Source organism: Astatotilapia calliptera, chromosome 19, assembly GCF_900246225.1.
Source record: "Astatotilapia calliptera chromosome 19, fAstCal1.2, whole genome shotgun sequence".
In the NCBI taxonomy this organism is placed as follows: domain Eukaryota; kingdom Metazoa; phylum Chordata; class Actinopteri; order Cichliformes; family Cichlidae; genus Astatotilapia; species Astatotilapia calliptera.
In genome coordinates, this window is record NC_039320.1 from 1,656,976 (window position 1) to 1,684,391 (window position 27,416).

General features: G+C 41.2%; 1 protein-coding gene across 1 annotated transcript in view; it reads left to right on the forward strand.

Annotated features, from left to right (window-relative positions):
* The window catches only part of syne2b (spectrin repeat containing, nuclear envelope 2b), a 150,190-nt gene that overhangs the window by 28,872 nt on the left and 93,902 nt on the right, over positions 1-27,416 (forward strand). The window contains exons 12-54 of the mRNA XM_026152943.1: positions 1,706-1,843; positions 2,111-2,275; positions 2,510-2,622; positions 2,882-3,050; positions 3,968-4,064; positions 4,185-4,378; positions 4,611-4,775; positions 5,520-5,660; positions 5,777-5,878; positions 6,018-6,194; positions 6,288-6,446; positions 6,554-9,922; positions 10,165-10,299; positions 11,366-11,553; positions 11,754-11,835; positions 12,027-12,127; positions 12,243-12,363; positions 12,504-12,803; positions 13,313-13,908; positions 14,057-14,212; positions 14,445-14,595; positions 14,789-14,947; positions 15,345-15,512; positions 15,659-15,760; positions 15,890-16,090; positions 16,191-16,398; positions 16,831-16,943; positions 17,027-17,229; positions 17,353-17,460; positions 17,732-18,011; positions 18,156-18,485; positions 18,614-18,943; positions 19,116-19,415; positions 21,706-21,933; positions 22,236-22,352; positions 22,537-22,845; positions 23,182-23,526; positions 23,672-23,850; positions 24,459-24,675; positions 24,907-25,005; positions 25,891-26,055; positions 26,380-26,727; positions 26,931-27,067. Coding sequence (XP_026008728.1) covers positions 1,706-1,843; positions 2,111-2,275; positions 2,510-2,622; positions 2,882-3,050; positions 3,968-4,064; positions 4,185-4,378; positions 4,611-4,775; positions 5,520-5,660; positions 5,777-5,878; positions 6,018-6,194; positions 6,288-6,446; positions 6,554-9,922; positions 10,165-10,299; positions 11,366-11,553; positions 11,754-11,835; positions 12,027-12,127; positions 12,243-12,363; positions 12,504-12,803; positions 13,313-13,908; positions 14,057-14,212; positions 14,445-14,595; positions 14,789-14,947; positions 15,345-15,512; positions 15,659-15,760; positions 15,890-16,090; positions 16,191-16,398; positions 16,831-16,943; positions 17,027-17,229; positions 17,353-17,460; positions 17,732-18,011; positions 18,156-18,485; positions 18,614-18,943; positions 19,116-19,415; positions 21,706-21,933; positions 22,236-22,352; positions 22,537-22,845; positions 23,182-23,526; positions 23,672-23,850; positions 24,459-24,675; positions 24,907-25,005; positions 25,891-26,055; positions 26,380-26,727; positions 26,931-27,067 — 11,465 coding nt within the window. The remainder of the gene's footprint in view (positions 1-1,705; positions 1,844-2,110; positions 2,276-2,509; positions 2,623-2,881; positions 3,051-3,967; positions 4,065-4,184; positions 4,379-4,610; positions 4,776-5,519; positions 5,661-5,776; positions 5,879-6,017; positions 6,195-6,287; positions 6,447-6,553; positions 9,923-10,164; positions 10,300-11,365; positions 11,554-11,753; positions 11,836-12,026; positions 12,128-12,242; positions 12,364-12,503; positions 12,804-13,312; positions 13,909-14,056; positions 14,213-14,444; positions 14,596-14,788; positions 14,948-15,344; positions 15,513-15,658; positions 15,761-15,889; positions 16,091-16,190; positions 16,399-16,830; positions 16,944-17,026; positions 17,230-17,352; positions 17,461-17,731; positions 18,012-18,155; positions 18,486-18,613; positions 18,944-19,115; positions 19,416-21,705; positions 21,934-22,235; positions 22,353-22,536; positions 22,846-23,181; positions 23,527-23,671; positions 23,851-24,458; positions 24,676-24,906; positions 25,006-25,890; positions 26,056-26,379; positions 26,728-26,930; positions 27,068-27,416) is intronic.

The following is a 27,416-nucleotide window of genomic DNA, read 5'->3' on the forward strand; positions in this document are numbered from 1 at the left end:
AGTGCTCGTTTCTGTACTGTGACTAATGGATTAGTTGTATTTTTATATGTGTTTCCCCACACTTCCACACAATATGTAAGATATGGAAGAACCAGGGTACAGTACAGAGTACGAAGTGCATCTTTATCAAGGAATTGTTTCACTTTGTTCAAAACTGCGAGGCTTCTGGAAATTTTGGTTTTTATGTGTCTGACGTGGGGTTTCCATGAAATTTTGTTATCAATTACGACTCCCAAAAATTTGTTTTCACTCACATTATCAATTGGTACACCTTCAATGATAATTGGTAATTCTACATTATATTTTAAATTACCAAAAAACATTGCTTTAGTTTTATTTATATTTAATGATAATTTATTTATATCCATCCATTTTTTTTAATTAATTTTAGCTCCCTGTTTACGGTCATTACAAGATCAGTATAATCATCGCTACTGAAAAATATGTTGGTGTCATCTGCGAACAGTATGAGTTTAAGTACTTGAGAAACATCAAAAATATCATTTATGTATACATTGAAAAGTTTTGGTCCCAACACTGACCCTTGGGGAACACCACATGCAATACCAAGTTTCTCTGAGTGGTAATGCCCTATGCTAACATATTGTTCCCGACCCGTTAGGTAACTTTTTAACCAGTTACCAGCTTTCCCTCGAATACCATATCTTTCCAATTTATCCAATAATATTGAGTGATTGATTGTGTCGAAGGCCTTTTTGAGATCAACAAAAATACCAACTGCATATTTATTTTTATCCAGTGTATCAGTAATTTCTTCTACTGCCTCAATTATCGCCATTGAAGTGGTTCTTTGCGTTCTGAAACCATACTGACCAACATTTATTATTTGATGTTTTTCAAGGAATTTTTCTAATCTTGAATTAAAAAGTTTTTCTAGAATTTTTGAGAATTGAGGCAGTAGAGAAATAGGCCTATAATTGGTAAAACTGTGTTTGTCATTACTTTTATATAGTGGTATTACTTTCGCAATTTTCATTTTTTTTGGAAAACAACCGGACTGAAATGATAAATTACAGATATATGTTAAGGGACTAGCAATATTCAGAATAACCTGTTTAACTACAGACATATTTATGTCATGATAATCCATTGAAGACTTACTTTTACATTTTAATGTGATATTTATTACTTCTTGCTCATTTGTAGCTGAGAGGAACAGTGAAAAGGGATTTGATTTTATATTACTGATATTTTCATTTTTATGACACGGGATGTCTGCTGCTAGTTCAGGGCCAACATTTATGAAGAATTTATTGAACCCATCGACAATATTACTCATGTTGTGATTTTCACCATTTGCATCAGTAAAATATTCAGGATATGATGTTCCAGAAGATCCTTGTTTAATTAAGTTGTTTAACACATCCCAAGTTCCTTTTATATTGTTTTTATTTTCATATAATCTTCTTCTATAATAAAGTTGTTTGCTCGTTCTTATAATATCAGTCAATTTATTTCTATATGCTTTATATCTTTGTTCCACTTCTTTTGTTTTTACTTTGATGAACTGTTTATACAGATTGTTTTTCTTTTTGCAAGCATTAATAATTCCTTTTGTGAGCCAAGGACTTTTTATCTTTTTTTTCTTTGTCATGTGTTCGTTTACATCATATTGTAATAAAAATGTTATAAACTGACTTCACGTTATAAATTTGTCACTAAAAAAGTATTTTCCTTCCCTCAGGTATTTCAGACCTTTCTGGTGTCCTTTAATGAGCAACGACGGCCCATCATGCCTTTGTTGACGGCCATGAGACGAACCCCAAAACTGAGCGATGAGCAACGGACTCTTAGAGAGGCGTGGGATGCTCTCACAGAAAAGGTTAGTTTTTGTTATTTTTTAATCAGACTAGAGAACCTTATAAATGTATAAATATGATCTATAGTCATAATACTGTACTGTACTAATATAACACTACAGCACCATAGCAACACAGACTCTTAAACACCCTAATCTGTTACTTTACGGCTGATGTGTTATATTTGTCTGTAAATGCTTGTATATTTGTACATATTTGTGTATTTGTTCACTGCAATTCGAAGACATTTACTTTACTTGTGACTTCCTTTTCTCTGTGTGTTCATCTAGCTCCGTGAGTACAAAGTTGCTTTAGATATGAGTCTTCCAACCCCCTTGGACACAGTAGCCCGCTGGCTTTTGAGAACAGAGGAGGCTTTGGCTGAGGAAGATGGCAACCCTCAAGACCATGGCCGTGCTGCTGATGAAGCGAGGGAGAAACACGAACTGCTCAAAGTAATCATTTCCAACTTTAAGATGTACTGGGAAACAATGTTGCTGATCTTAGCAAAAACTGGTTTCCCCGGCTCTTTGTAGACAGTGAAATGTAAATGTTTGCAAGCATATAAATATATATCGTTAGCTTCATAGCATAATTGCCTAAGTCATTTGACTAAGTCAAATGACTTAGGCAATTATGCTATGAAGCTAACGATATGTGCATGCTGTCTCTGCTCGTTGTTGCTGTAGGCTTGCCTGGAGGAGATGCCACAGCACGTGAAGACCTTCCAGTCCTTCCAGAACATAGATGAGTACGGAAACATGATGATTCCTACTGACAAGATGGATGAGCTCAAGAGGAGGTGAGGGTACTTTCTCCAGTGGCCTGTGTAATGTATGCATGCACAAACTGGATATACTTTTGAAGAGTATATGAATGAATTTCTTAGTTTAAGCTGAAAGTCATAGAAGGACTTGTGCTGTCCTGACCTGGGACTGGATGTAATCAAGATCACTGCTTAAACTGAGAAAAGCATCTTATAAAGTGATAATTTACTTTCTGAAGTTGATGTGGTTTTATTTTTTAGTTTCTATTTAACGTTCTGTTGGCATCTTCATCAGATTTACCAGCGTCAGAGTGACTGCCAAGTATCATGGGATCAAGCTAGAGTACAGAGAGCATCGCCACACTGTTTTGGATCTGTTGGGGCAGATCAGGACCAAGCTTCGTGTCTGGAAGAGACCTTATATCTCCTCAGAGGCAGTCAGGGTGTTGCTGCAAGAGTGGCATGTGAGTAATCTTTGTTTAGTCTTTGTATTTTCAAAACACAATTTAATACTTGGGGGTGTGTCGATGCTTCTTAACACCTTTTTGTTCTTTCTTTGTATATATATGTATATGTTTATCTGAGCAGTACAGTAATTTCTGTTGTTGGAGTTACTAATCTTTCTTGGGGTATAATTATAAATTTGGACAATATCTATATATCTATGTAAGGCCACATAATAGAAATTCTAACCAGGATGCAGCTAAGACAAACAGATTCTGCACATAGTATCTTGATATACAAGACACACTATATATAAGACGGACAAAGCTTCCAGGTGTGAAGCCAGTGAGGAAGTGCCTTAAATATACATTTTATCTAAAGGCTAGCAGGGGGCGCCTTCTGTGTTCGCAAACAATGGAGGTTCATAGGAAAATGGCCCTTGATACCTATGCTCTACAACCTCGGTAAATACTTCAGTTGTGATCTCAAGTGGTAGTATGAAGTCATAATGAATACTATAATCATAAATTAGGGTAGGGTGTGTTTTATTGCAGGCGATGTGATTCGCAAATCACTACTGAACATGGGACGTGCCCATCGGTGTCTCAAATTTGGTTTTGACATGTCAAGAAAGCATCAGTGAAAATTCTCATCTCAAGGCCTGACACTGGAACTTTGGAAACCAATGGATGTGTCATGTTGGGTGTGTCCATCTTGTATATACAGTCTGTGATATACAGTGAAGATGTCCAAAATGGGCTATTGTAAATAGTTTTTTTATCAGGGTTTTCCCTCTGGTTCTAGTGGTGAATTTTATTCAGAGTTTTTCTCTAACTTCTTCACTAGTTTATCCAAAAATGTTCCTTCTACTGTGTAAAGGGCATGGATGTTAGTGTTGACTGACAGTATTAATTTGTATTCATTTTTTTAAACTCAGGAACTCGTATACACACAAGAGCTGCCTTCCATGTTGGAAACAGCTATTCGTAAGCTGAAGCAGATTTCCGAGAAATATTCAAGCAAATCTGCCCTTGGTAAGTACTGTGATACTCTGTAACAGCTATTTTGTATTTCTTCATTTATATTAATGTTTTTGATTCCCCATTAGAGTAAAAGTGTATTATTTTAGTTCATATTATTTCTTTGCTCCATAGCTTCAGATTATCAGCATGTCAGTCAGCAGGTGAAGCAGCTGGAGGAGGACACTGCTGTTGTTTTAGACGACGTGACCACAGTGAAAAGCACAATGGGACGGGTTCTGTCTGCCTGGGACTCGTACAGCGACTCCCTTAGTTCCCTGCAGGCTTGGCTTGAACAGTGCTCTGCAACACACAGCCACAGACCTGAGGTATGATTAACTCATTAAAGTATTATAACTGTATTGCTCTATGATAATAAATATGTCATAAACAAGCTAGTATAACTTGCTTTGTAATAGGGGATCAGTCTGTTATGACTTGGAATAACAAGTCAAGTAAAAAGTCTGCAATAATAACATCTAAATAAAATAATGTCTACATTATCCTTATAGATGATATATTTTAGTATTTGCCATTTTATTTACAAAAATTTCTATTAAGCTGACCTCCGCATCCATGGCTGAGTGGGGATCTCATCAGGCCCACCTGAATGAAGTGGGGAACTTCCTGATTGAGTCAACAGATCCTCAGACCTGCAGGAGCCTGGCAGAGGAGCTTCGAAAAGTCAACATGCAGTGGGCTGAGTTTGTCAAGAAAAACACTTTGGTGAGTCAAAGATCAAGGAAAACCCGATTTGTGTGCTTAGATTCTAAAACACCTTAATGACAAAGAATTTGGAAATGTTTGAACACTCAATCACACAAGCTATTTTTTTGTTAGAGAATTAATCAGAATATTTTCCTGACATGAATTTACTTAAAATTATTTTTTTTGATAAAGTACCCACCATATGGCACTCTAAAATCAACTTTTTATCTGTGCTTTTATTTTTTACAGAGGGTGTTTTTATCTGAGGGTATAGCTTTGTTCTTCTAAAGCGTTGGCCTAGTTTCTTCTTTTTATTTGGCATTATGCGACTAGAGGCAGCAGTGATTGTAGCAGCCTAATGTCTCATGCGTTTGGAATTTAAATGCGATTGTTCTATTGAAACAATGATTCCTAGGGAGTGACTCAAAGTTTAAAAACAGTGCTCCACCTTTACCTATTGTATGAAAGTAGCTGGAATTATAGTCTTTGAGTACAGTGCAATGTCATTCTTATATCTGGAGTTGCACGTTGAACAAGTGTTGTCAATTTCATAAAGTTCTTGTTTACTGTATGTTAATCTACTGTGGACACAACACAGTTTGAAGTTTCCATCTCTTTTCACTTATGTTAATTTCATAATTACACAGTAGATTAACATACAGTAAACAAGAATTTTATGAAATTCTGCTGCTAATGTTTACATCATTGAATTATTAATAAATTATCTTTGTTATTTAACATGTTTATTTGTGTTTTTTCCAGGAAAACATTGGTGAGCCAATTGAAGTTACCCATGTAAACCCAGAGGAAATCAGAGCTTTGATCAGAGAGGGCACACTGATTCTCAAAGAGCCTCTGGACATTATGGCGGGTCCTTTACGCACCTACAGGAAAAGATTACAGGTAGGACCAACGGCATCACTAGCAAGTCATTGCACTTTTTCAGCTCTAATGATTATTTTTGATTTAAATGACCAAATTAAATCTTTCTAAATTATTGCTCAATTTCTGCTCTTCAGTTTATAATGAGGAAGATTAAAGACATGGATCTGGATGCTTTGGCTTCTGCCCCAGAATGCCCAGCAGATCAGTTACAGAAACTGAAGCTTGCAGTACCAGAAGTATGAACGATTTCTCTTCTTTTAAAAGAACTATTATGATTGTGGTCATGAAGATTAAAATGATTATATCTGTTCTTTTTAAAAAAAAATCAAAGTAAGTCTATCTGTCCTTTGCTATCTTTTCTTTAATTGTCACCAGGTTATGCAGACATTATCTGAGGCAGAAAAGGTTTGTGTAGAGCTGCAACACAGTGTGTCTGGGCTGGACAGTCGATTGGCTGAACTTCTACATTGGGAGACTGAAGCCAGGGAGCTCTACCACCTGCTAAGGGCCACCGATCGGCAACAAAAACAGGTCCAGACCTCACAAGCCAGGGTGAGATGAATCACTGCATAGCAGTGTTGGCTTTTAAATCCTTTCATAAAGAAACATTTATGATTATTTAAAACTAACATTTTTATTTTCCAGGTCACTATTTCCCGTGGTCTACAGCTCGAAGGTCAGGTAGTCACAGAGGAGCAAGACCTGCAGGTGATCGTATCAACAAATCAGAAGAGCTCTCCCATCCACTACCTCCATGCCTCTGCTATGCAGGATCGAGTGCGAGCTGCTGTTGCTCAGTCACAGGCCAGTTGGGGTTTTTTTGTGAAGTAACCTTGTTAGACATGTTCTGACCAGACAAAACAGTATAATTGAAAGTACTTTATTTCTAAGATGCATGATGTCACTTTTAGGAAGCAGTTGGTATGCTAAGCAGCCTGGGTGCCAGACGAGACAGAAGCAGAAGTCCTCCAGCAGGACCTCCTTCAAAAGTCTTTATTCAAGATAAAGCAGTGCTTCAACATTTGAAACAGTTAGACACCAAGCATACAAAAACCTTTGTGCCAAAGATAGTGGTACAAGATTACAAAGAAGAAAAGATGACTTCTCCTCCAATGCCATACACCTACGCAGAAGCTGTGAAGCAGACCAGAAGAAAGTCGCCACCAGAAAGTCAGTTTCAAGGCTGGCCAATGGCCACTGCACAAAAGACAACAGAGACTCCAGATCAAGGGCCACAGCAAGACCTACTCCAAGAGGGACTTAGAAGACAGGTGGAAATTAAACTGGGACAGAAAGAACAGGAAGAAATAAAGGAGGAGTATCTTCTACAAGAAGTTCAGCAGCAGGAGTTGTTCCCAGTGCAACCACAACCAAGTCAGCCCAAGCAGGAGCAACAACAGGTACAACAGCAACAAGTTCAACAGCATGTGGTAATTAATATACAAGCTGAACAACAAGTTAAACAAAGACCAGAATCCAAAGACCAGACTCCACTTCAGGAACCAGCTGTAAAGAAAAAGGTTCTAAGTTCCCAAGAGCTCCAAAGCAGAAAAGCTCAAGGCATGAAGAACCGGCCATGGCTTCAGAAACCAGCTTTTCCAGAGCAGAAAACTCCAAGTCAAGAGCAGGATTTGACTCAAGATCTAGTTCAAACTAGACAGACACAAGCAGTCGGATCAGTTCAGGTAATTTCCCAAAATGTAGCAACCACCAGGCTACAGTATGAGGCCCATGCAAAACTGACTAAGCAGCCACAACAACAACAAAAAGTGGAACAGAAGCAAACACAGCAAACTGAAAATCTAGAGCATCAGCAACAAGACAAACTGCTACATCAACAACAGCAAAAAGAGCAGCATCAGCAAAAACAACAGCAAAAACAACAACCACAAGAAACTGTAAAACAAGCACAACAAGAATCAAATACCAAAAATAAATCACATGCTGTAACTTTGAGTCAACCTCAACCACAAAGAAAGGCCCCAAATCAATCACAAACCAATACTATGGTTCAGTCCCACATTACTACAGATACACAGCAACCTTGTGTTCCTCAGTCCCATGACTCTGTGAAGAAACAGTCATCAACCAAGCCACAGACCCAACAACAGCTCCAGCTACAGGATCAGGCTCTGGTTCAACCAGCTGGTCCTCAGCCATCTAAGCAGCCACAGGTACTACCCCATGACGAATCTGTAGCTCAAGTCCCAATATGGGCTCAGATCAGACAGCCTTCCAGTGTTCAGGCTCCACTGCAAGGCCCAATTCAGCTTCCTGTACCATCTCACATTCAGCTTCGTAGTCATCCACAATCATGGGCCCCTGTCCGGCCCCCTTCCCCCAAGCCACCAACCCAGGCTCAGCCTCCAATGCATACTCAGTCAACAAACATGGACCAAACCCATGCAAAATCAATGAATGATCATGAAATTCACCCTCAGCCCAAGGTCCAACCTCAAACACACCCTCAGCCTAAGACCCAAGTTCAAATCTATGCTGATCAGTCTGAGACCCATCCCAAGTCAATGCCCTACCCACATGCCCATGCTCATGCCCATGTTCCAACTAATGTTCAGCCAATGGCCAGGCTAAGTCAGGCCCAACCATTGACTCAACATCCAACCCAAGCCCAACCTATACTCCACCTTCAGGGTCATTCTTTGACTGATCCTATGACTCAGTATCCAACACATGCACAGGCACTGGTCCAGCAACAAGGCCATATTTCACAGGGGCACTTTCAAGCTTATACTCAAGTCATATCCTCAGTCACCCAGTCTATCCAGCATCCACAGGCTACAGTGCAACCTCAGTTATACTCCCAGGGTTATGCCCAAGCTCAGTCCACATCTCAGCAGTGGACAGATAAACAAGAAACACAAAATCAAGCATTTCCCCAGCAGAGTCACCCTATCCCGCAACCATATCCTCAGCAAATGGGCCAAGCAACACATTCTCAGGCTTATCCTACAGTTCAGACTCTATCACAGTGGGCCCAGCAAACGCCTCAGATTGCCCACCATAGGGTTTCTCATATGGGGCCATCATATACTCAACCGCAAATGCATCCTCAAGCTCAACCCCAACCCTGGACTCAAACACAGCAGCAAATTGGGCCCCATAGTTCCATGCATCAACACACCCAGATGAGAGCTTCTAACTTAGTTCAGCCACAACAAGGCCAAGTTCAGCAACAGACTTGGGTTCAAGCACCACTGCAAGTGCCATCTCAGTCTTATCAGCAGCCTCAGTCTCAGCAGTATGTACAGGTCCAGCATCAACCCCAAGCTCAACATCACTCTCCATCTCAGATTCAAACACAGATATCTCTCCAGTCACAACCATCACATCCAGCCTATCCTCAGCTTCCTTCACAGCCCCAGCAACAAACTTTGCAGGCCCAGTCCCAAACACACGTCCAGGCACAGCCATTAGTTCAAGAAAAGCCCTTTGCCAGGACTCAGGGGACTCAATCTAATATTCAATCCCAGCAATCAACTTCTCAGCCCAAGCATCAGCCCCAACTTCAGCTACAACCAACGATTCAGTCACAAACTCAATTAAAAGGTAACTCACCTCTACAGCCCAGACCTCTACAGCCAAAACAGGATGTTGAAATGACACCTCAACTAATAGTTCAGTCACCAATTAAACACATACCTGGATCACTGCCACAGCCCAAACCCGAATCTCAATTGCCACCACAGGCTCAGTCACTAACTAAAGTTAATGTTGAATCACCCCCTCAACCCAAGATGCAAGCCCAACCTCAATTACAACCTACAGTTCAATCACCAACTCAGCCCAAAGTTCAGTCACCAGTCCAACCCAAAGTCCAACCAGTGTTCCAACCCAAATCTCAGGCACAGTTATCCCCACAGCACCATCCTCAGTTTCCGGTGTCATTGCCTCCCACGGCCCAAACAGTGCCACAGTCCAAGACTCAATCTCCCACACAGGCAAGACCTCAGACTCAACCACTTGACCCACCAAAGACTGAAACCCAGTCTCCTTTGAAACAGAAAATTCAACACTCCCAGACTATTCTCGTCTCTGAGATCGATGTGTTGCTTCAAACCCAGGCTGAGTCACCAGATATCAAACCTCCTGCTCTGGCTCAAGCACCTCCCCAGGCCTACACAGAGGCCTACACTAAGGCACAGGCTTTAGCTAGAAATGGCTTTGAGGAGGCCAAACACTGCCTGCAGGCGCACATCCTGGAAGCTATCAACATCTTCAAAGACAGGCGTGTATCAGCTGAGCAAGCTTCAGTAAAGGAGGTAAGTTTAACCATTGGCAATGACTTCTGCACATTTCATATTTAGTGAATATTCATGATTGATAAGTTTTATTTGACAATTTTTGCGAATTTACAAGTCTGTTTACCTACCCTACATTTATAGCCACATTGTTTGATGTCTTAAATAGAAAGTAGTTACTTTGCCTTAAAAAAACATCCAACAACATGAAATACAGTTTCTGTAGAGGAATCATAATGTAACTATTTTGTGTTTAAACACAGAAAACTCTGAGGACACTTGATCCAGAGTTGCTGGAGGAGTTCTTGCGAGCAGCTAATGGCATGGAGGCCTTTTGTACCCCCTCACAGCTCAGAGATATGGAGTTCTTCACCCAATCTGTCAGGACACAGTGGGAGGTGGGGATTTTGATTTTTATGAATAGTCAAATGTTCACTAGTTTTTTTAAAGACATCTCTCAGTTAATTGCATATGCATATTTAAACCACAAACTAAAACTGGCAATTATTTTATGCCTTTGAAGCCTGTTTTTAAAGGAATGTTAGCAAACTGACACAGATGTAAACAATTCAACATTATTAACCTTTTAGTCAATACTATATTCTATCATGTTTCCTTTTTCATATATATATATATATATATATATATATATATATATATATATATATATATATATATATATTCATTGTATATATTATCTCCCAGGCCCTCAGAGCTGAGATCTCAGGCTTTTTGGAACAATTACAGTTTGAAGTAACAAGGAAACACTTTAATGCAGCAGTCCTTCGGTGTGAGATGCACTTAAGCACCAGCTTAGAAAACCAAGCTCAGGTAGCTAAATGACCGAAGCTGAACTCTTGGCAGGGGTGCTTCAAAGGATGGGTATTCAGCCAGTTTTCTCTGCTCTCCTTGTCTAACTTTGTCTTTTCCATCTTCTTTGTATGCCTTCAAGGAAGCTTTCAGTGGGAAGGGTAATAGCAATACTTTATTCCAGCTGGTTTCTAAGAGAGTGCTGTTTTAGCTAGTTTTGTTTGGGTATGTTTACAGTTTCAGACACTTTTTATTATCTTAAGCTGAAAACGACAAACAACACCATCATTATCAGGACCTTAAAACAATGAATTAAATGAAAATATGTGCTAATGAAGATGAAATCACATCTTCTCTGTAAGCTTAAAACAGCATTCTTTTATGAATTTGTGCAGCCCATCTGTTGCCGGCTGCCATCTGGGGTCTTGCTCAAGTGGTGCAATGTATCTGCCAAACCTTCTTTTATGATATAGGATGCTAATAAGCAGGTCACACATATAACTAATTTATAGTTGTATAAATATAATAAAAACACAAGAAAATAAATAAAAAGCTTAACAAAAAAAGAAGATTTGGCTCAATGGATCGCCTGAAGTCAAAGCAGCTCTGCAATGCCTTTGTGCTTACTGTTTTCACATTAAAATCATTCAACAGGCTTGCTTCTCAGCAGACTTTGCTGAAGCAGAACAGCACCTGCAGGCACTGAAAGAGTTGTGTGACACCCTAAGCCCGGAGGATGCTCACCGCTTGGCTCAGACGCAGCTGAGGGAGTGTGAAAAGAGGCTGGCTGCCATCCAGCATCAGTTCAGTGGAGATCAAGACACACCACTCCCTGAATCTAGGTGAGGCTTTCCATAGAGGTTTCAAAACAGCAAGGACTTGGCATGCAATCTTCAAAACAACCATTTTTATTCCTTATTTAATTCTTAATACTGAGTAAAACATTTGGTTGTGCATGATTTATGTTGCAGATATTGTATTAAGTTACATTTACATTTATTCAAAATATAGTATGAAGTTTAAATCAATTTCAATTCTGTAGGATTCCTGTTGCCTTCACTGAGGATTCCAACACACAGAAGGAGCCTACCAAACCAAGTGACAAACCTCAGGCCTTAGCTGAGGTATGATTCACTATTATTAAAAATTCTTATTAAAAAGATTCTCTCTATAGATTTAAACAGTCACAGCTCCTTTAACACATTTTAAGCAAGAAGAAATACAGACCAGTCTTTGAATTTAAATCCTGAAGCCGATACTGGGCGTGTGCAGATGTGTCTGAAATAATCGTTAACATCCTGTTGCTTTTTTCCAGGTGACCCAGGTGACAGTGAAGACAGTTGCTGTGGAGAGAAGGGAGACTGAAAAGCAGATGTCTTTGGAGGAGGAAGTAACCAAAAAGGAAGCTTTAGAAAGGTGAAATTTAGCTGTCTTGTGTTTTATAATCAAAGGCAACGTACAAATCAAAAAACAGGTTGGATGGTTTTATATTTAATCCTTAAATTTAGTTATTTTTGGTTTAACTCTCCAGATATGAGAATGCTAAGAGGGCTCTGCAAGCCCAACTAGCTAAAAATGAACAGAGCATCAAGGACGTCCCCTCTGACTCAGTCTCTCTGAAAGGCCTGCATACACGGCTCCAGGAAATACAGGTACAATGATGTTATAAATACCACTCTATCAGAAACAAACGGGACTGAAATATAAATGACATGCTATAAGAACCTTTGAGCAAAATGACTCAATCCCCACAACCGGCCAGTAAACTTGAGTTAAATTCCTTTCTTCCTAGTTCTTGAGACAAGAGACTGAGTGTCTTTGGTCTGAGTATGCAAACCAGTGCTCTCAGTGTTCCCAGCTGAGTGGAAACACTTCTCTGGAGCAGGAGAAAGCAGAGCTGCAGGAGCAGTGGCGCACTCAGCAGTCCAACCTTCAGAGGAGAGGCAGCTCGCTGGGCTCTGCACTCAGGCAGATTGACTCCACTGAGAATCACATGGTGGACTTCACCGACCGCCTGGACCGTTATCTGAGACAGCCCAAAGACATCACTAGCTTCACACTGGCCAACACTAACATTCTGAAAGATATAAAGGTCTGCTGTTAGCCATACACAATTTTGTTTTGTTTAATTTTGTCAGTCTGACACACAAATATTGTCTAAGCACATGTGTTAACACCTATATGAAGCCTGGATTCATATAGTCAAAGAAGTCTTTGCAGAGGTCAGCACATTTTAAAATTTCACATGGCTGGAAAAAACATACTGGTCAATAACTGGATCATTGAAAACAAGCTGAATGCATCTTGTACACATAAACAAGCTACTGATTTAGCATAAATCGTACAATTTGGTGTTTAATATTTATTATGTGTTGGATTTCCTAGTCCCCTGTATCATCAACTCCTAAACACCACAGTACAGATAGATATTAGACATCAGTGATGCTGGCCTTTATAAGATAAATCCAATAAATGCAAATTCTTAGAGATATAAGAATGGTTTTTTTTTTAAAAAAGAAAAAGAAAAAAAAGATGTAATGTAAGATCTCACTTCTATAGGCATCTCACCTCACACTACACCTTGTGTGTTTTTTGCTAAAGGAACTGGATGACAACATACAGAGTGAACTGGACCAGTTGTCCCGTCTGGACCCTGAATCCAGCGACTTGGATCCCAGAGAACGCTTCCCTCTGTCCCGTGAGTTTGAGGCTCACAAAACCAGCTTGGATCAACTCCGGCAGCAAGTCCGGAAGAGCGAAGCAGCTGCCCGTGCCCTCGACCGATTTCTTATGTCGCTGCGCACTGTGGATGAGGATATCTCAAGTATCCCAGGTCCACCCTGTAGTGACGCTGTGGTGCTGCAGGAATGCCGCTCCAAGTTGACTCTGATAAGGCAGAGCATAGACAGTTTGAAAGAGAAGGCACCTCAGCTGGATCTACTCTTGCAGGGAGCTCGGCTCACAGTCACAAGGGATGGTATCCCAGCCTCCTGCCTCGATATGGTGAATGTCCTGGTGAGAAGGCTGGACGAGAGTGACAGTGGGCTGGTCAGCCAGCAGAAGGTCCTTCAGAAGGAGACCCAAAGCAAAACCCTGGGCCTGAGGAAGAGGACGATGCTGGGGGAGATGAAGAAGCTGCAGGATACGATTGAAGCGCAAGGCCTCAAAGAGCCCACCATGCCTGCGTTGCAGCACAGGTTTGTCCCTTTAGTGCGATAGTGCTTCTGCTATCCTGAAGCAGTTTTGATATGTGAAAATGGGAAACTACATGTAGTCCCAGAATGTACCGTTTAGATTTTGCAATATATTTGCAGAATTAAAATCTGAATTTGTTGCACTTTCCAGGCTTCGTGCCCTCTTGGATTTAGAAGGCCAGCTGCAGGCTCAGAACTGTGAGCTTCAGAGCCTCCGTGAAGTCCAAGAGAAGCAGGGAGGAGGAGAAAATCTCCTTCAGGAGCTGGAAGCTCAGTGGAAGGAGACTCAGCAGGCTTTTTCTGACAGGTAACGTCGGCACAAGAACCTTAAATTAAGACTCTGTCTAGAAAGGTGCTATATAAATAAAATTTTATTTATTTATTTATTCTTTAAGCCATTAATGAGCAACACTGACTTATATGCTGTCCTCAACTGCTAGAAATGAATGCATTTAAGTTCAAGTAAACTTTTATTATGTTTCTCTATACACTGCAATCCGAATGCTCAAATCTTCCTTGGTATTTTCTCACTCTTGCAGAAGGAAGCAGTACAGCACACTGCTGGAGCTTCTGAAGAAGTTCCAGACCTGCCGGAGTCTCCTGAGCAGCACCATCCAGAAAGCAGAGCAGGCAATCAGCGATAAGGCATCCTACATGGGGAAAGACAACCTACAGAGGAGTATGGCAAAGGTAGGTGTATTTGCATTGTCTTTCAATATATTCTGACTCTTGTATTGGTTTCCTAAAACAGCTTAAGGGCATTTGTTACTGTATGCACTAAAAGGAATGAACCAGCAGATGGCAGACACTTTCTAAATATCAGATTGGTGTGCTCGGTGCGCACTTACAAGTGCTGTATGTTAACACGTGTACATTTGTTCAGGTCTGTGATATTAAGGAGGAGCTGGCTGGTCTTGCGGGGCCGATGGAAGAGATGAGAAGTGTTTGCAAACAGCTGCAGACTGAACTGAAGAAGTTTCCAGACTGCAGTGAATCTCCATTTGAAGCAGAGGCTGACACGCTGATGGACAGCTGGCTGGACGTATGCATCTATGCACTGACACTTACAGATGTTGTTCTTGTAAACAAACAGAGGAGTTCTACTAAAACTGTACATTAAGCATGCTGGGAAGGAGACTGATCAGACTCACTGACACTGACATCTTAGTATCTGAGTTAAAAATTATACCTTCACAAGCTTGTTGGATTTTTTAACATCCTCAGTAAATGGCAGCATTTTCACTGCGTGTCAGTCTGACATTGATCCAGTGTTTCGTGTCTCCAGAACAGCTCTGTCTGTGACAAATATTAGAAGTACAACTCAAAGTTGAACAGAGAAACTAAAGTCGTAGTTGGATCGTGGTTGGAATATTTCTATTTATATATTTCTATATTGCTCGCCTTAACTAAATTTTAGTGATCTTTTGGTGCCCCTGCAGGTGACAGAGAAGACAGATGCCTACATGGATAACCTACGAGTGGGCCTGGAGCTGTGGGAGAAGCAGCTGATGCTGGGAGGAGAGGTGGACAGCTGGGCCGGGGCCAAACTCGCCCTGTTTGCAGAGAGCCATGCTTTCTACAATGAGCAACAAGTACTCACCATGAAGGTACTGAAGTAAAACCTGATATTTTTAACTGTTCTTCAATCATTTTTCTAATCGATTTTAAGTATCTGTTAATTTGAAATAATTCCAGTTTCACTTTTTGTGATTTTTTTTTTTGTCTGTACATTTGTGTATTTTGTTGTGTTCAGGATGAAATCCAGGCCAATGAGGAGAACATCACTCATTTTCACAAGAAGTCTATTGAGATCCAGGAGATGCTGCAAAGTCAGGAAGCTCCACTGGAGCTACAGGTGAGATGAAACAGAGACTTTTACAACACCATTTCATTTTATGTAGTTATTCATGCGTAAACTTTTTTAAAGAATTATTATTTCCCCTGTACCGTGCTTCTCTTCTCATCATTCCTCTGTTCCGTGTAGGTAATGGAAACCCAGCTGAGAAAGAGACTGGAGCAGGTGAAGGAACTGTTTACCGACTGCACAGATGTCTTTGAGGAGCTAATCGCTGTGAAGAAGCATCTAGCCGAGAAGGTAGAGGATTGTCAGACAGCGGTAGAGAACATCCAGAGTCGTATCAATGAGACTAATGCTTCAGGTCCAAATGTGGAAGCCCAGATACAGGTATGCAGCTGTTGACAGAGATGGACAGCATGGTGCTCCTATACTAGTGAGATTCTCCTGAATGATCACCACTTATAATGTTTTGTGTCTCACGCTGCAGGATCTGTGCAACGACCTGGAGTCTCAGGAAGAGCAGGCTGAGGCCGTGTTGAAGGAGGTGGGATTGGTTTCCAGTGTGGCCAGCCCTCAGGTGCTTGAGGCACTCTCTGTTGACTGCAGCAGGCTAACAGAGGCAATCTCGCGCACCAAAGACATGATCCAGCTGAAGAGAGAGGAGAGGGACAAAGGCCTGCTCAAGGTTATCGGAGGTTAGTATTGAAAATGTGCTTTTAATCAGTTGCTTATCAGAGGTCTGGCAAAAAGCATTGAATTAGGAAATACAGAGAGAAGACAAGCATCAATCACATATAGACACAACATAAGTACAACAAATGAAAATGAAACATGTTTTTAAAAATGGTTAAAAAATTAAAGCAGATTAAATAAAAGACTTTTGGCTATTAAGGAAAGATTAACAGGATAACAGGCCTGATACTGTCAGCGTAACTTTTTCTGGCAACCACTGGACACTAACATCACTCAGACCGGGATCTCCACGTGTCTGATCAACAAGCAGGATATTGTCTTTGTTTCTCTTTATATTTGACTCAGATACAGTATTAGAAGGCAGGGACATGTTTTGGTCTCAGTATTCCTTAATTCAATTGTGTGTATGAATAATTTTAAAAAAATGTTCCCAGATGAGAAGCAGTCATTCGAAGAATGGTTCCAGGACTTGCAGCTAGCCGTCAATGAGTGCTTCGAGAACCCTGAGAGTAGAACAGATGTGGAGACGTTTTTGCAAAGACTGGCTGTAAGTTGATGGATAATTTTAAAGTTAGATAGATGCTATAGATGCTTATATGACAGATGGATGTTCATGTTTTCTTTCATCAGAGTTTCTTAAAGTCCAAGGATGCAGAGAGACGTCTTGACCAGCTGAAAGATCAGCTGGAGAGAGGCAGGGAGCAGGTTCCACCTCAGCAGCTCTCTGAGTTTACTGGGTGGATGCAGGAGCAGCAAGAGGAAGTGGTTACGTTCAGAACCCACTGCCAAAACCGGCAGAAACAAATGGAGTCACTGCTCAGCGACTTGGACAGGTCATTCCTGCTTCTGCTAATATAATAGCTATACTGTTAAACAACACATAAAACATTTTTTTGAGCATTTCCACAAACAGAATGTGTTTGTTTTAAGTTTTTTTTTTCTTTTTTAAAATATAGTCTGCAGAAGCAGCATGACAGCCTTCGTCAGTGGCTTCAGAACAAAGAAAAACAGTCTGTGGTGTCTGAGAAAGTCAAACAACTTCTGAAAGACCTTCAGGATGAGAGGTGATCCTCAACATACATAAAACCAGAACCAGAAATATTCCATCGCACGAGCAGTAAAGTTTGCTGACTTCCAAGATATGCACATCTCTCTAATTTTTATAGTTGTTTCATGTTAACGGAAAGAGTCAGAATAGAATAGAATTAAGCACGACATAGACCTAAACCTGTCTATTACAGAAAAATTTGGATGCATAATATGCTGCGTGAGGACGTTATCCCTTCTATTTCTTTTGTATGCCGTCTTACTTGTCTTTGTCTGTCCATGCAACAGTGGAAGAGCCGAGACCCTCAGTGAGCTGCTGGCATCAATACGCAGACAAGGTGTCAGATCTGAGAGCCTCCTGAAGGACGCTGATAACTTGATACAGCGCTACAGAAACCTGGAGGGCAGGATGCTGAATCAGGCTGAGGCCCAGAGTGTGTTGGATGGAGAATACAATGTGTTTAATACTCAGGCAGAGAGCACCAGGACTTGGATCAGTGAACTATCACAGCCTCTCACCACTCCAGACAGAGACACCAACATGGAGGAGATGAAGTCCAAAGCACAAGTTAGTGAAAGTGGTGTCTAATCTAATAAAGCTTTCTTCTGGGAATATTTTGGTGTATTGTTAGCTCATCTCTTAAAGTATTAAAATAATGATATTCTGTCTGGAGTTAAAAATGTCGGACACGTTTTATGATTTTGTCACCAGGCCATCCTTAGCTGCAAACCTGAGGGAGACTTTAAAGTGAGCAGCTTGAGACGACAAAGCGAAAGCCTGTGTGAGAAGGAAGGCCTGGACGAGTCCAGGAAACAAAGTGTCCAGCTGCTAGTTAGAGACACAGAGAAACAGTGGACAACAGCCCTGCAGGCTGCTCAGGAGGCTCTCAGAAAGGCAGAGATGCAAGCCATTTTAGAAAAAGACGTTGAAGCTTTCCAAACCCACAATGAAAGTGTCCAGTCCTGGATCAGAGACCAGGACCAGAACCTCAAGTCTATCTGTGGCCATGTGCAAGTTGAAGAAAAGCTTCAGGCAGCACAAGTGAGTGTAAATTGACATGTAGATGAGTTTGGTAAGGGTGGGTTGTAGTTTATAGAATCACTTGTACGGGCTTGTCTTTCAAGGATCAAAACAAAGTGGTTACCTAACAGGGTATCTCTTCTCTTAAGGCTTTTCTGAGCTCCAAGCCTAATGGAGAGTCAAAGCTCCAAGAGCTTAAGCAACTGTGCCAGAGTCTATGTGACAACCAGAGTTTGGATGAGAGCAGGAAACTAAAGCTTCATGATGCAGTCAAACACACAGAACAGGAGTGGAGGAAAGCCTTGCAGGGTGCTGAAGAGGCTCTCAAACAGGCAGAGGCTGAAGAGGCCACTAAAAGAGATTTTGATGCTTTCAAAACCCAAAGTGAAACAATCCAATCCTGGATCAAAGAGCAGAAGCAGAAACTGCTGTCCCTCAGTAGTCATATGCACTTTGAAGAAAGGTCCGAGATAGTACAGGTGAGTTTACAAGTTGGGACCTAACTTCAAAATATATTATAGAAACTGATGAAATTTGTAAAATTTATAAAACTGATATATGCTCATACTGTAGATCTCTACTGCAGTTTTTAATTGCAGTTTGTAACAGGAATTCTTACTTTGATTTATTTGATTGTGTCGTTGCCTTCAGGCTGTCATGACTTCCAAACCTGAGGGAGAGTCCCAGTTGCTTGACCTGAAGAGACGGGGTGAGAATCTGAGCAAGCTCTTGGAAGACAGTAGGAAACTAGAGGTTCAGCAGCTAGTAACAGTCACAGAGCAGCAGTGGACAACAGTTCAACAGGCTGCCAATCAAGCAGAAGTCAGGAGTCTTTCTGATGACTTTGACGTCCAGAGTAAAAACACAGAGATGTGGATCAAAGAGAAGCAACAGAAGCTACAGGCTGTGGGCAGTCACACAAGAGCTGAAGAGAGATGCCACACAGCACAGGTTTGTTTCAATATAACTACATAAGTAGGGTACAGAAGTAGCACTGTTTTTCAATTTTTATCAGTGACTTCAACAAGACATCTAGATTGATCATGTCTTGAAATTACAGTGAAAACTAAAGTCACCATTCTGTTCTGAACAATAACAAATGATTCCAACAGGATACATCATAAACATCAAGAAAGCCAGTTCTGACAATTGTTGTTTTACCGAGTTTCAAAAGAGTGAATCAATCATTGATCAGGCATAGTATTATGATCATTGGTCCCCCTTTTGTTGCCAAGACAGCCCTGACTCATTGAGGCATGGAGTTCAAAAGACTCCTGTAGGTGTGCTGTGGTAAATAATAATGGATTGCATTTATATAGCGCTTTTCGGGGCCCTGGGGGCAGACTGACAGAAGCAAGGCTGCCATATCACGCCATCGGCCCCTCACCAGTAAGCGGTAGGTGAAGTGTCTTGCCCAAGGACACAACGACCGAGACTGTCCGAGCCCCGACTGAGTCGGTTACAAGACGAACTTCCAATTCTTTGAGCCACGATCGCCCAAGCACCAATATGGCACCAAGATATTAGCAACAGATCCTTCAAGTCCTGTAAGATGTTGTGATCTGGGGAGTTTGGAGGCCAAGTCACCTCCAACATGTTGTGCTCCTCAAACCATTCCTAACCATTTTTGCTTTGTGGCAAGATGCATTATCCTGCTGAAAGAGGCCGCAGCCATCAGGGGATACTGTTTTGATGACAGATTGTAAATGGTCTGCCACAGTATTCAGCTAGGTGGTACATGGTAAAGTAACATCCACATGGATGGCAGAAACCAAGGTTTTCCAGCAGAAGATTTCCCAATCACACTGTTTTGGCAATCTTACCTTATTCCCACAGTGCATCCTGGTTCCCCCAGGTAAGCAATGCACACGCACTTAGACATCCATGTGATGTTATAGAGAATGTGAGTCATCAAGATCAGGACACCTTTTTCCATTGTTCCATGATCCAGTTCACATGCTCACGTGCCTTTTGTTGGTGCTTTGGGCTACGTCCACACTAGCCCGGATAGATTTGAAAACTGCGTTTTCGTCTGAAAACGCTCCGCATCCACACTAGCGTTTTCAGTCGTTTTCACAGAGTTGTGCATCCACATAGAAACGTCCGAAAACGCTTACATTCCAGTACTGCGCATGCGTGAAGCGCAAGAAGATTCGTCCTGCCTCATTTCTGTCTGCCGTTTATTTACTTTCCAGCTCTTTGAAACGTGCGGCAAAATGTCGAGGAAAAGCACCGAGTTTTTTAAATGGACTAACAATGAGGTGGAGTTGTTGGTGCGAGTAACACAAAAGTACAAAGTTGCAAAAGCAAGTGAGAATTAAAGAATTTGAAGAAAAGTTATCTGAAGCAGGTACAAAGTGATATTAATCTTTAATAGGGCTGTCAAAATTGAGCGAAAACAAAACAACTGCTGTATAATGCCCTCTGCTATCTTCGGTCACATGACTGCATCACATCACTAAAATGCGTCATCGAAAGTCTCCGTTTTCGCTGTCCACACTGTGATGCTAACGCACCGTCTTCATGTATTTGTTTTTGAAAGCGTTTTCAAAGTGCTGAGTTTTCCTTTGGGGAAAACACCATCTCAGTGTGGACGAGAGGCCAAAACGGAGAGAAAACGATGTGTTTTCAAACGAAAACGCATTAGTGTGGACGTAGCCTTGGGCAGTGGACAGGTGTCAGTATGGGCACCATGACTGGTCTGCAGGTCTGCAGCCCCATACACAACAAACTGTAATGCATTGTGTATTCTGACACCTTCCTATCAGAATCATCATGAACTTTTACAGCAGTTTGAGCTACAACAGCTTGTCTGTTGGACCTGGGCACATGGGTCAGCCGTCGCTCACAGGGGGTCAGTAAGACTTGGCTGCCCATGACTCCATCGATGGTTCACCACTGTTCCTTTATTTGACCACTATGACACATACTAACTATTGCAGACCCAAAACAGCCCATGTTGGAGATGCTCTGACCCAGTTGTCTAGCCTTCACATTTTGGTCCCTGTGAAACTCACTCAAATCCTTACATGTGCCCATTTTTCCTGCTTCTAACACATCAACTTTTATTACAAAATGTTCACTTGCTTGATAATATATCCCACAATAACAAGATAATCAGTCCTATTCACTTCACCTCTCAGTGCTCATGATGTTATACCTGATCAGTATATTTGATTTAGATGATATAGTGACCTTTTGTCATTAATACTTTTTTCTTTCTTTCTGTTTTTTTCTTAAGGCCCTCTTGACCTTGAGGCCTGAAGGTGACTCTAAGGTGAACAACCTGAGGAGACAAGGACAGAGTCTGTGTGACCACAAAGATGCTGATGAGGGCAGGAAAGAGCAGGTCAAGCAGAGAGTCAGAGATGTGGAGGAGCTGTGGAGGGCAGCTCTGCAGGATGCTAAACAGCTTGAAGCCGCAGCAGAAGCTGAGATTGCCCAGGAGACTGAGAGGAGAAGGTTGGAGGTGAGAGAACTTATTGTCAGATGGCTGCTAACTCAGCATTAAAACATCTTCTGTCTGACTCTGAATTGACTTGGGTCCAGAGTAAGATAAATAAAGGTCTATTTTGAACTGTGAGTCAAGCAAAGGTACTCTAGGATTATTCAGCATTATTCATTATTCAACATTTATAATAGAAATGTTTAGCCATCTTGTGGTGTGGCATTGTTGCACAGTGTACTCATTCATAAACAGGTGGGAGTAAAACAAAGTCCCCTCTATTTCTGATGAATCAAGTGTATTTCACATATTTTCCTTTTTGACAGTTGCAAGAATTTAATACCTGTCAGCGGGAAACTGATGGCTGGCTAAAAGACCTCCAACAACAGCTGAACTCTTTTGGCAGTGGAACCAAAGTCGAGAACAGACTGCATGTAGCACAGGTGAGCTTAGAGTCACTCTGTGTCTGCTGGATGCACAGTTTGTTCCTGTAGCATTATTGCAATAAATATAATATAATAAGCATAGTTGGATAATTGTAGGTTTGTATCTAACTAAAAGCATGGTATAGTGTTGCTTCATTATCAGTCATGTGAAGCCAGTTTTAAAGATGATTTTTGTTCCTAGGCCATTATGAACTTCAAGCTTGAAAATCTCAAGATAAAAGCCCAGAGTTTCCTTGATCACGAGTATGATGAACATAAAAAACAAGAGATTCAACAAAAAGTAAGAGACACTGAGGAACAGTGGATCAGACTCCAGAAAGATGCTAAAGAAGTAATGGTTCTGGCTGAAAGGCAACGCGCTCTGGACAGCCAGCTGCAAGACTTTGAAGCCACGAGAGAAAAGACCAGAATGTGGTTGGAAGAGAAGCAGCAGAGCCTTGTCTTTCTGAGCAGTCAGAAAGACCCAGAACAGATCATAAGCACTGCACAGGTGAGTTTGGACAATAAAAAGTTTGGTGAAGACATATATGATACACAGGATGCTGACATAAAATGTATGTATATTGTTTGGTTAAAGATTAGATTAAAGTATTTGATTTGTAAAATTCCCTTAAGTCTAAATCCTTCATTTGAACACTTTAAAATGTTCTTGTTGGTCTTATTGATGGTAATATTTATAACCAACAAGAACTTATTTCTAAAAGAGTTTTGTTTTGTTTTTTTGCATTCTCAGTCACTGCCATGCTTTATCTTCACTGCTTGTTTATATGGCTACTTTGAATGTCAATAAAAGAGAAATTGAGCTAAGACTTGTTTTTATTTCCAGACCATCCTGAGCTGTAAGCCTGAGGGAGACTCTAAGCTGGAAGAACTAAAAAGACTAAGCCAGAGTCTGTCTGACCAAGAGGACTTGCCTAAGACTGTGAGGCAAAAGGCTCTGCAAGCAGTGAAAGACTCAGAGGAGCAGTGGAGGAAAGTCCTGGAAACCGCTGAGAACACTCTACAAAAAGCTGAGGTCCAGTACTCACTCTCCAAGGAGCTAGGGGCTTTCTGTGCTCATGCGGGAAGCACTAAAGCTTGGATTACAGGCCTGCAGAAACAAGCTGATCCCATGGGGATGAGCACTCAGGGCAGCAAGGCTCAGCTACAGGACAGACTGAGTGCAGCACAGGTGAAACATGGAAAATAGCGAACTATAGAAAGTGTTCTATGCTACAATATTATAAAATCACAATACAAAGCTGAAATTATTGAGAAAGGTATTGAGTTTTTATACATAATATACATATATGACTAACTGAAAAAAATGTCTTTAGGTCACCTTGAGGTCAAAGTCAAGTGGTGAGACACAACTGTTGGAGCTGATGAGGCGAGCGCAGAGTCTCTGTGACCACATAGACCTGGAAAAGGACAAGAAGCTGGAGGTTCAGCAGACAGTCAGAGATACAGAGGAGCAGTGGAGGGCAGTGCTGCAGGCTGCTGAGGAGACACAAAGGTAGAAAAAGCTGTGTTGAGCTACAGGGGAGGGAGATTTCTTCTGTTTCCTACGTAGAGGCTAGGGTTTCTATCTTTTCATAGTGCTCAGGTTCAACCCTTTGTGGCTGCAAGGTTACAGAGCAAGGTTACAATGTGACTGAAATAAACCTCTACATAAAGCTGACATACTTTGTGATAAATTCAGGTTTATCAGGCCATAGATTAGGTCAAACTTTGTAATTAATCGGTTTTTCAGAAGGTTCTGTTCAGATTTTCTTGCAAAATCCTCAAAAAAGCCAAATTCAATTCAATTCAATTTATATAGTGCCAAAATCTCAAGGAACTTTATATTGCACCGTAAACACACTACAACAACAGACAGAAAACCCCAACAGTCACGTGACTGCCTGTGAATAAGAACCTGGCGAAAGTGGGAACGAAAAACTCCCATTTAACAGGAATAAACATCTGGCAGAACCAGGCTCAGGGAGGGGCGGCCATCTGCAGTGCTCAGTTTGGAATTTATGTCCATGGTATTTCTAGGCAAGTGCAAAGGCAATTATTTCTTCAGTTGTTGCATTACATTTCATTTCTAAGTTTGACTTTCTAATATCTATCACCCATTAGCAAGTTGCAGAGTGTTGTGGAACGCTTGGTATCCTGTCAGTACCAGCGAGACCAGGCTGCGGCCCGTCTGGCTGAGCTTCAGAAGCAAACATCCAATCTTCCACGTGTCTTCCCCTGGCCAGGCCTGGGAGAGCGGAGGCAAGCTGTGGAACAGGCCCGAGCCCTGGTTGATCAGATTACAGCCTTAGCCCCCGTCCTCACAAACGTCCGCACGCAGGTAATTACCTTACATGAAATTTTAGCTAAAGTTGTGTCAGTTAATAACTTCTGGGATTGTTATAGCTTGAGTAATATGATTAAAAACACAAGCCTATAACTCACTTTGAGTATTCAGTACGACTAGGAGAGGGCTATATAAAATCTCAACACATTAATCAAAGAGGAAATTTGATCAAATTCACCAGTCAAACTTTAAGTGTCTTCAATGTATTTCACTGTTTTTCTCAAGGCTGCAGAGCTGGTTGAAGTCACACAGGACCAAAGCTGGTCAGACCCCACCTGGACAGCTAAGGAGGAGTCTATCCCTGCTCTGCTGAAAGAGCTCACTGTGAGTTCAGCAATCTGTCTTCACATCATTCTGAGAAAAAAAAGTGAATTATTTAAAAGTAAATGTTTTTTTACTTACTTACATTATTGTTTTACTCTTCGCTGTCCAAATATTTATGACTTGCATCGACACAATCTACTGATATAAGTGTAAGTCTGGTGAATCAGATTTACTGGTAAGCACATAGATTTATGCAGGGTGAACATCATACAGACCCCCGAATGCTGGTGATGTCACACTGGGGTGGACACATTGACCTGTATGATATTTGGATCTGTCCTAAGTCCCCAAATTTTTGAACTGAGATTCATGAATTTTTCAAATTAGTTATATGACGGGATATTCCCTTTTCACCAAGATTATTCATTCTAAGGGCTCCATCACTCCTCAAACTTCTTCCAACTAATGTTGTCGAATGGATGCAGACTGCATTAACGTCAAGGCATAAGCTCATTATTTCCCAGTGGAGAGCCTGCTCCAACTTACCTGTTACTCTATGATATAATCAACTAGGATACTAAATAAAGTGGAGAGTTTCCACCTGAAGGGGGATCCCTACCTTTTCAAAATAAAAAAAAAGATCAAACTAAAACTTAGAGTGGGATGGACGTTGGGATCCTGAGGATCTATATGACAACACTGAGTGAGATACACCTTAAGTCCCACATAGATAAATGCTGGCTGGTTATTTTTGTCCCCCATGACACCCGCCCACCCGCTTTTTTTCTTTTCTCTTTGTTTGTTTGTTCTGTTCTCCCCACTCCTCTACTGTTGTGCTGATGCAATCTCTGCCTGATGTGATTTGCATGTACAGTGGACTGTGTTGTTCTGAAAAATTCAAAAAAATATTAATCACAAACACAAAAAAAAACCTGTCGCCTTCAGGATGCAGTAGCCAACCTGGAGCAGGGCATTGTGACAGAGCGGCAGTGCACACAGCTAGTGGAGCAGCATGAAGCAGCCCAGGACTGGCTGAGGGAGCAGGTTAAAAGCCTGGGACCTCCTCCTGCAGACAGACAGAGTCTGCACAGTGCTGTGAACACCCTTAAGGTGAGAAAATGGCATGCTTTCAAACGGGTGTTTAAGCATCTGTGGTTAGTAACTAACATATAAAATACTAAATATGTTCTATTACAATAAAGATAATGTACTCAAATAAACTGCACCATTAGACAATCTAATAAATGAAGACTGCAGAATTTACTGGGTTTTTGTCTTTTAAAAATTCCATATTCATTCTTTCTCTGTTATTGAAGTACGTAGAAATGTTTGATCGTTTGACTATTACAGAAGTTTTTACAACTTTTAAACTTAAAGTCTTAAAATACTTTACTGGACTTTCTCACATCCCGGCTCTTGTCCTTCTGGTGTCAGGCTTTGCTCCAGACGGTGGACAGAGAGCAGAGAGAGATGAAGGAGCTGGACTCTGCCAGAGACAGTTTGCTGTACCTCTGCACTCCTGGGGGTCAGGATGCCCTGACCCTAGAGGTTAGCCATCTCCATGACCTCTGTTCTGTCTCAGAGCAGGAGGTGAGGGAGCGTCTGAGGGTCTGTGAGATGCAACTAAATGAACAGGACAGTCAGTTGGCCAAAAGGACCCAGGGGCTGAAGGAGGGAATTGCAGCCCTGCAGTGGGAGCTCCGCTCTCTCGACCAGGCACTCAGTTATAGTGAACCACAAAACAATATCGCTCAACTTGAACAGCACTGGCACAGCCTACAGGTAATTACCACAGATGGAATTTTCAGCTATTTTTTAAGTTATAGTAGCAAGAAAGTTTTGAAAAGTAATGGCTGAAAAAAATAATAATTTGCATTTCTGCATTCTATCTTGGGAAGACACCTTTTGAATAGGCTTTATTGCATTTCCCATTCAGAAATATCAACTCTATGCTCTTTTGTGATGTTGCTGTCTCTTTATGTTAGAATTGTGAGAAGTCCCTGGAGGATTCGGGTGTGAAAATTCATGACCTGCAACAGGAAGTAAACTTGGCATCTTCGACCAATGAGCTGCCAGCAGAAATCATCAGTGGGGTTGACTCGTTATGGGAACAGCATGCCAGGTATCCTGCTGTGAAAATGATGACTTTTATGACTCTGCTTGTTAGACCATGAAACATTCTGAATCCAAATTGTTATGACATTTTATTTCTTATATATATATTTTTTGAAATTTACCTCATGGTATAAAAAGTAGGGAAAAAAAGATACCATCCAGCAAAACACTGCCAAACTCCCAACTAGGGTTTCTTAAGTTGTAACCCTGTTTAAATAGATATTTTGTAATGAATTCTTAGTGGGTCATTCTGCTCTTGCTCAACTGCATGGACACACAGAGTTCCCCTGTATTTATAACCTAGATATTAACCTTATATAAATGTTTCAGCTGGTTTTGAAAGACATTTTTTTAAA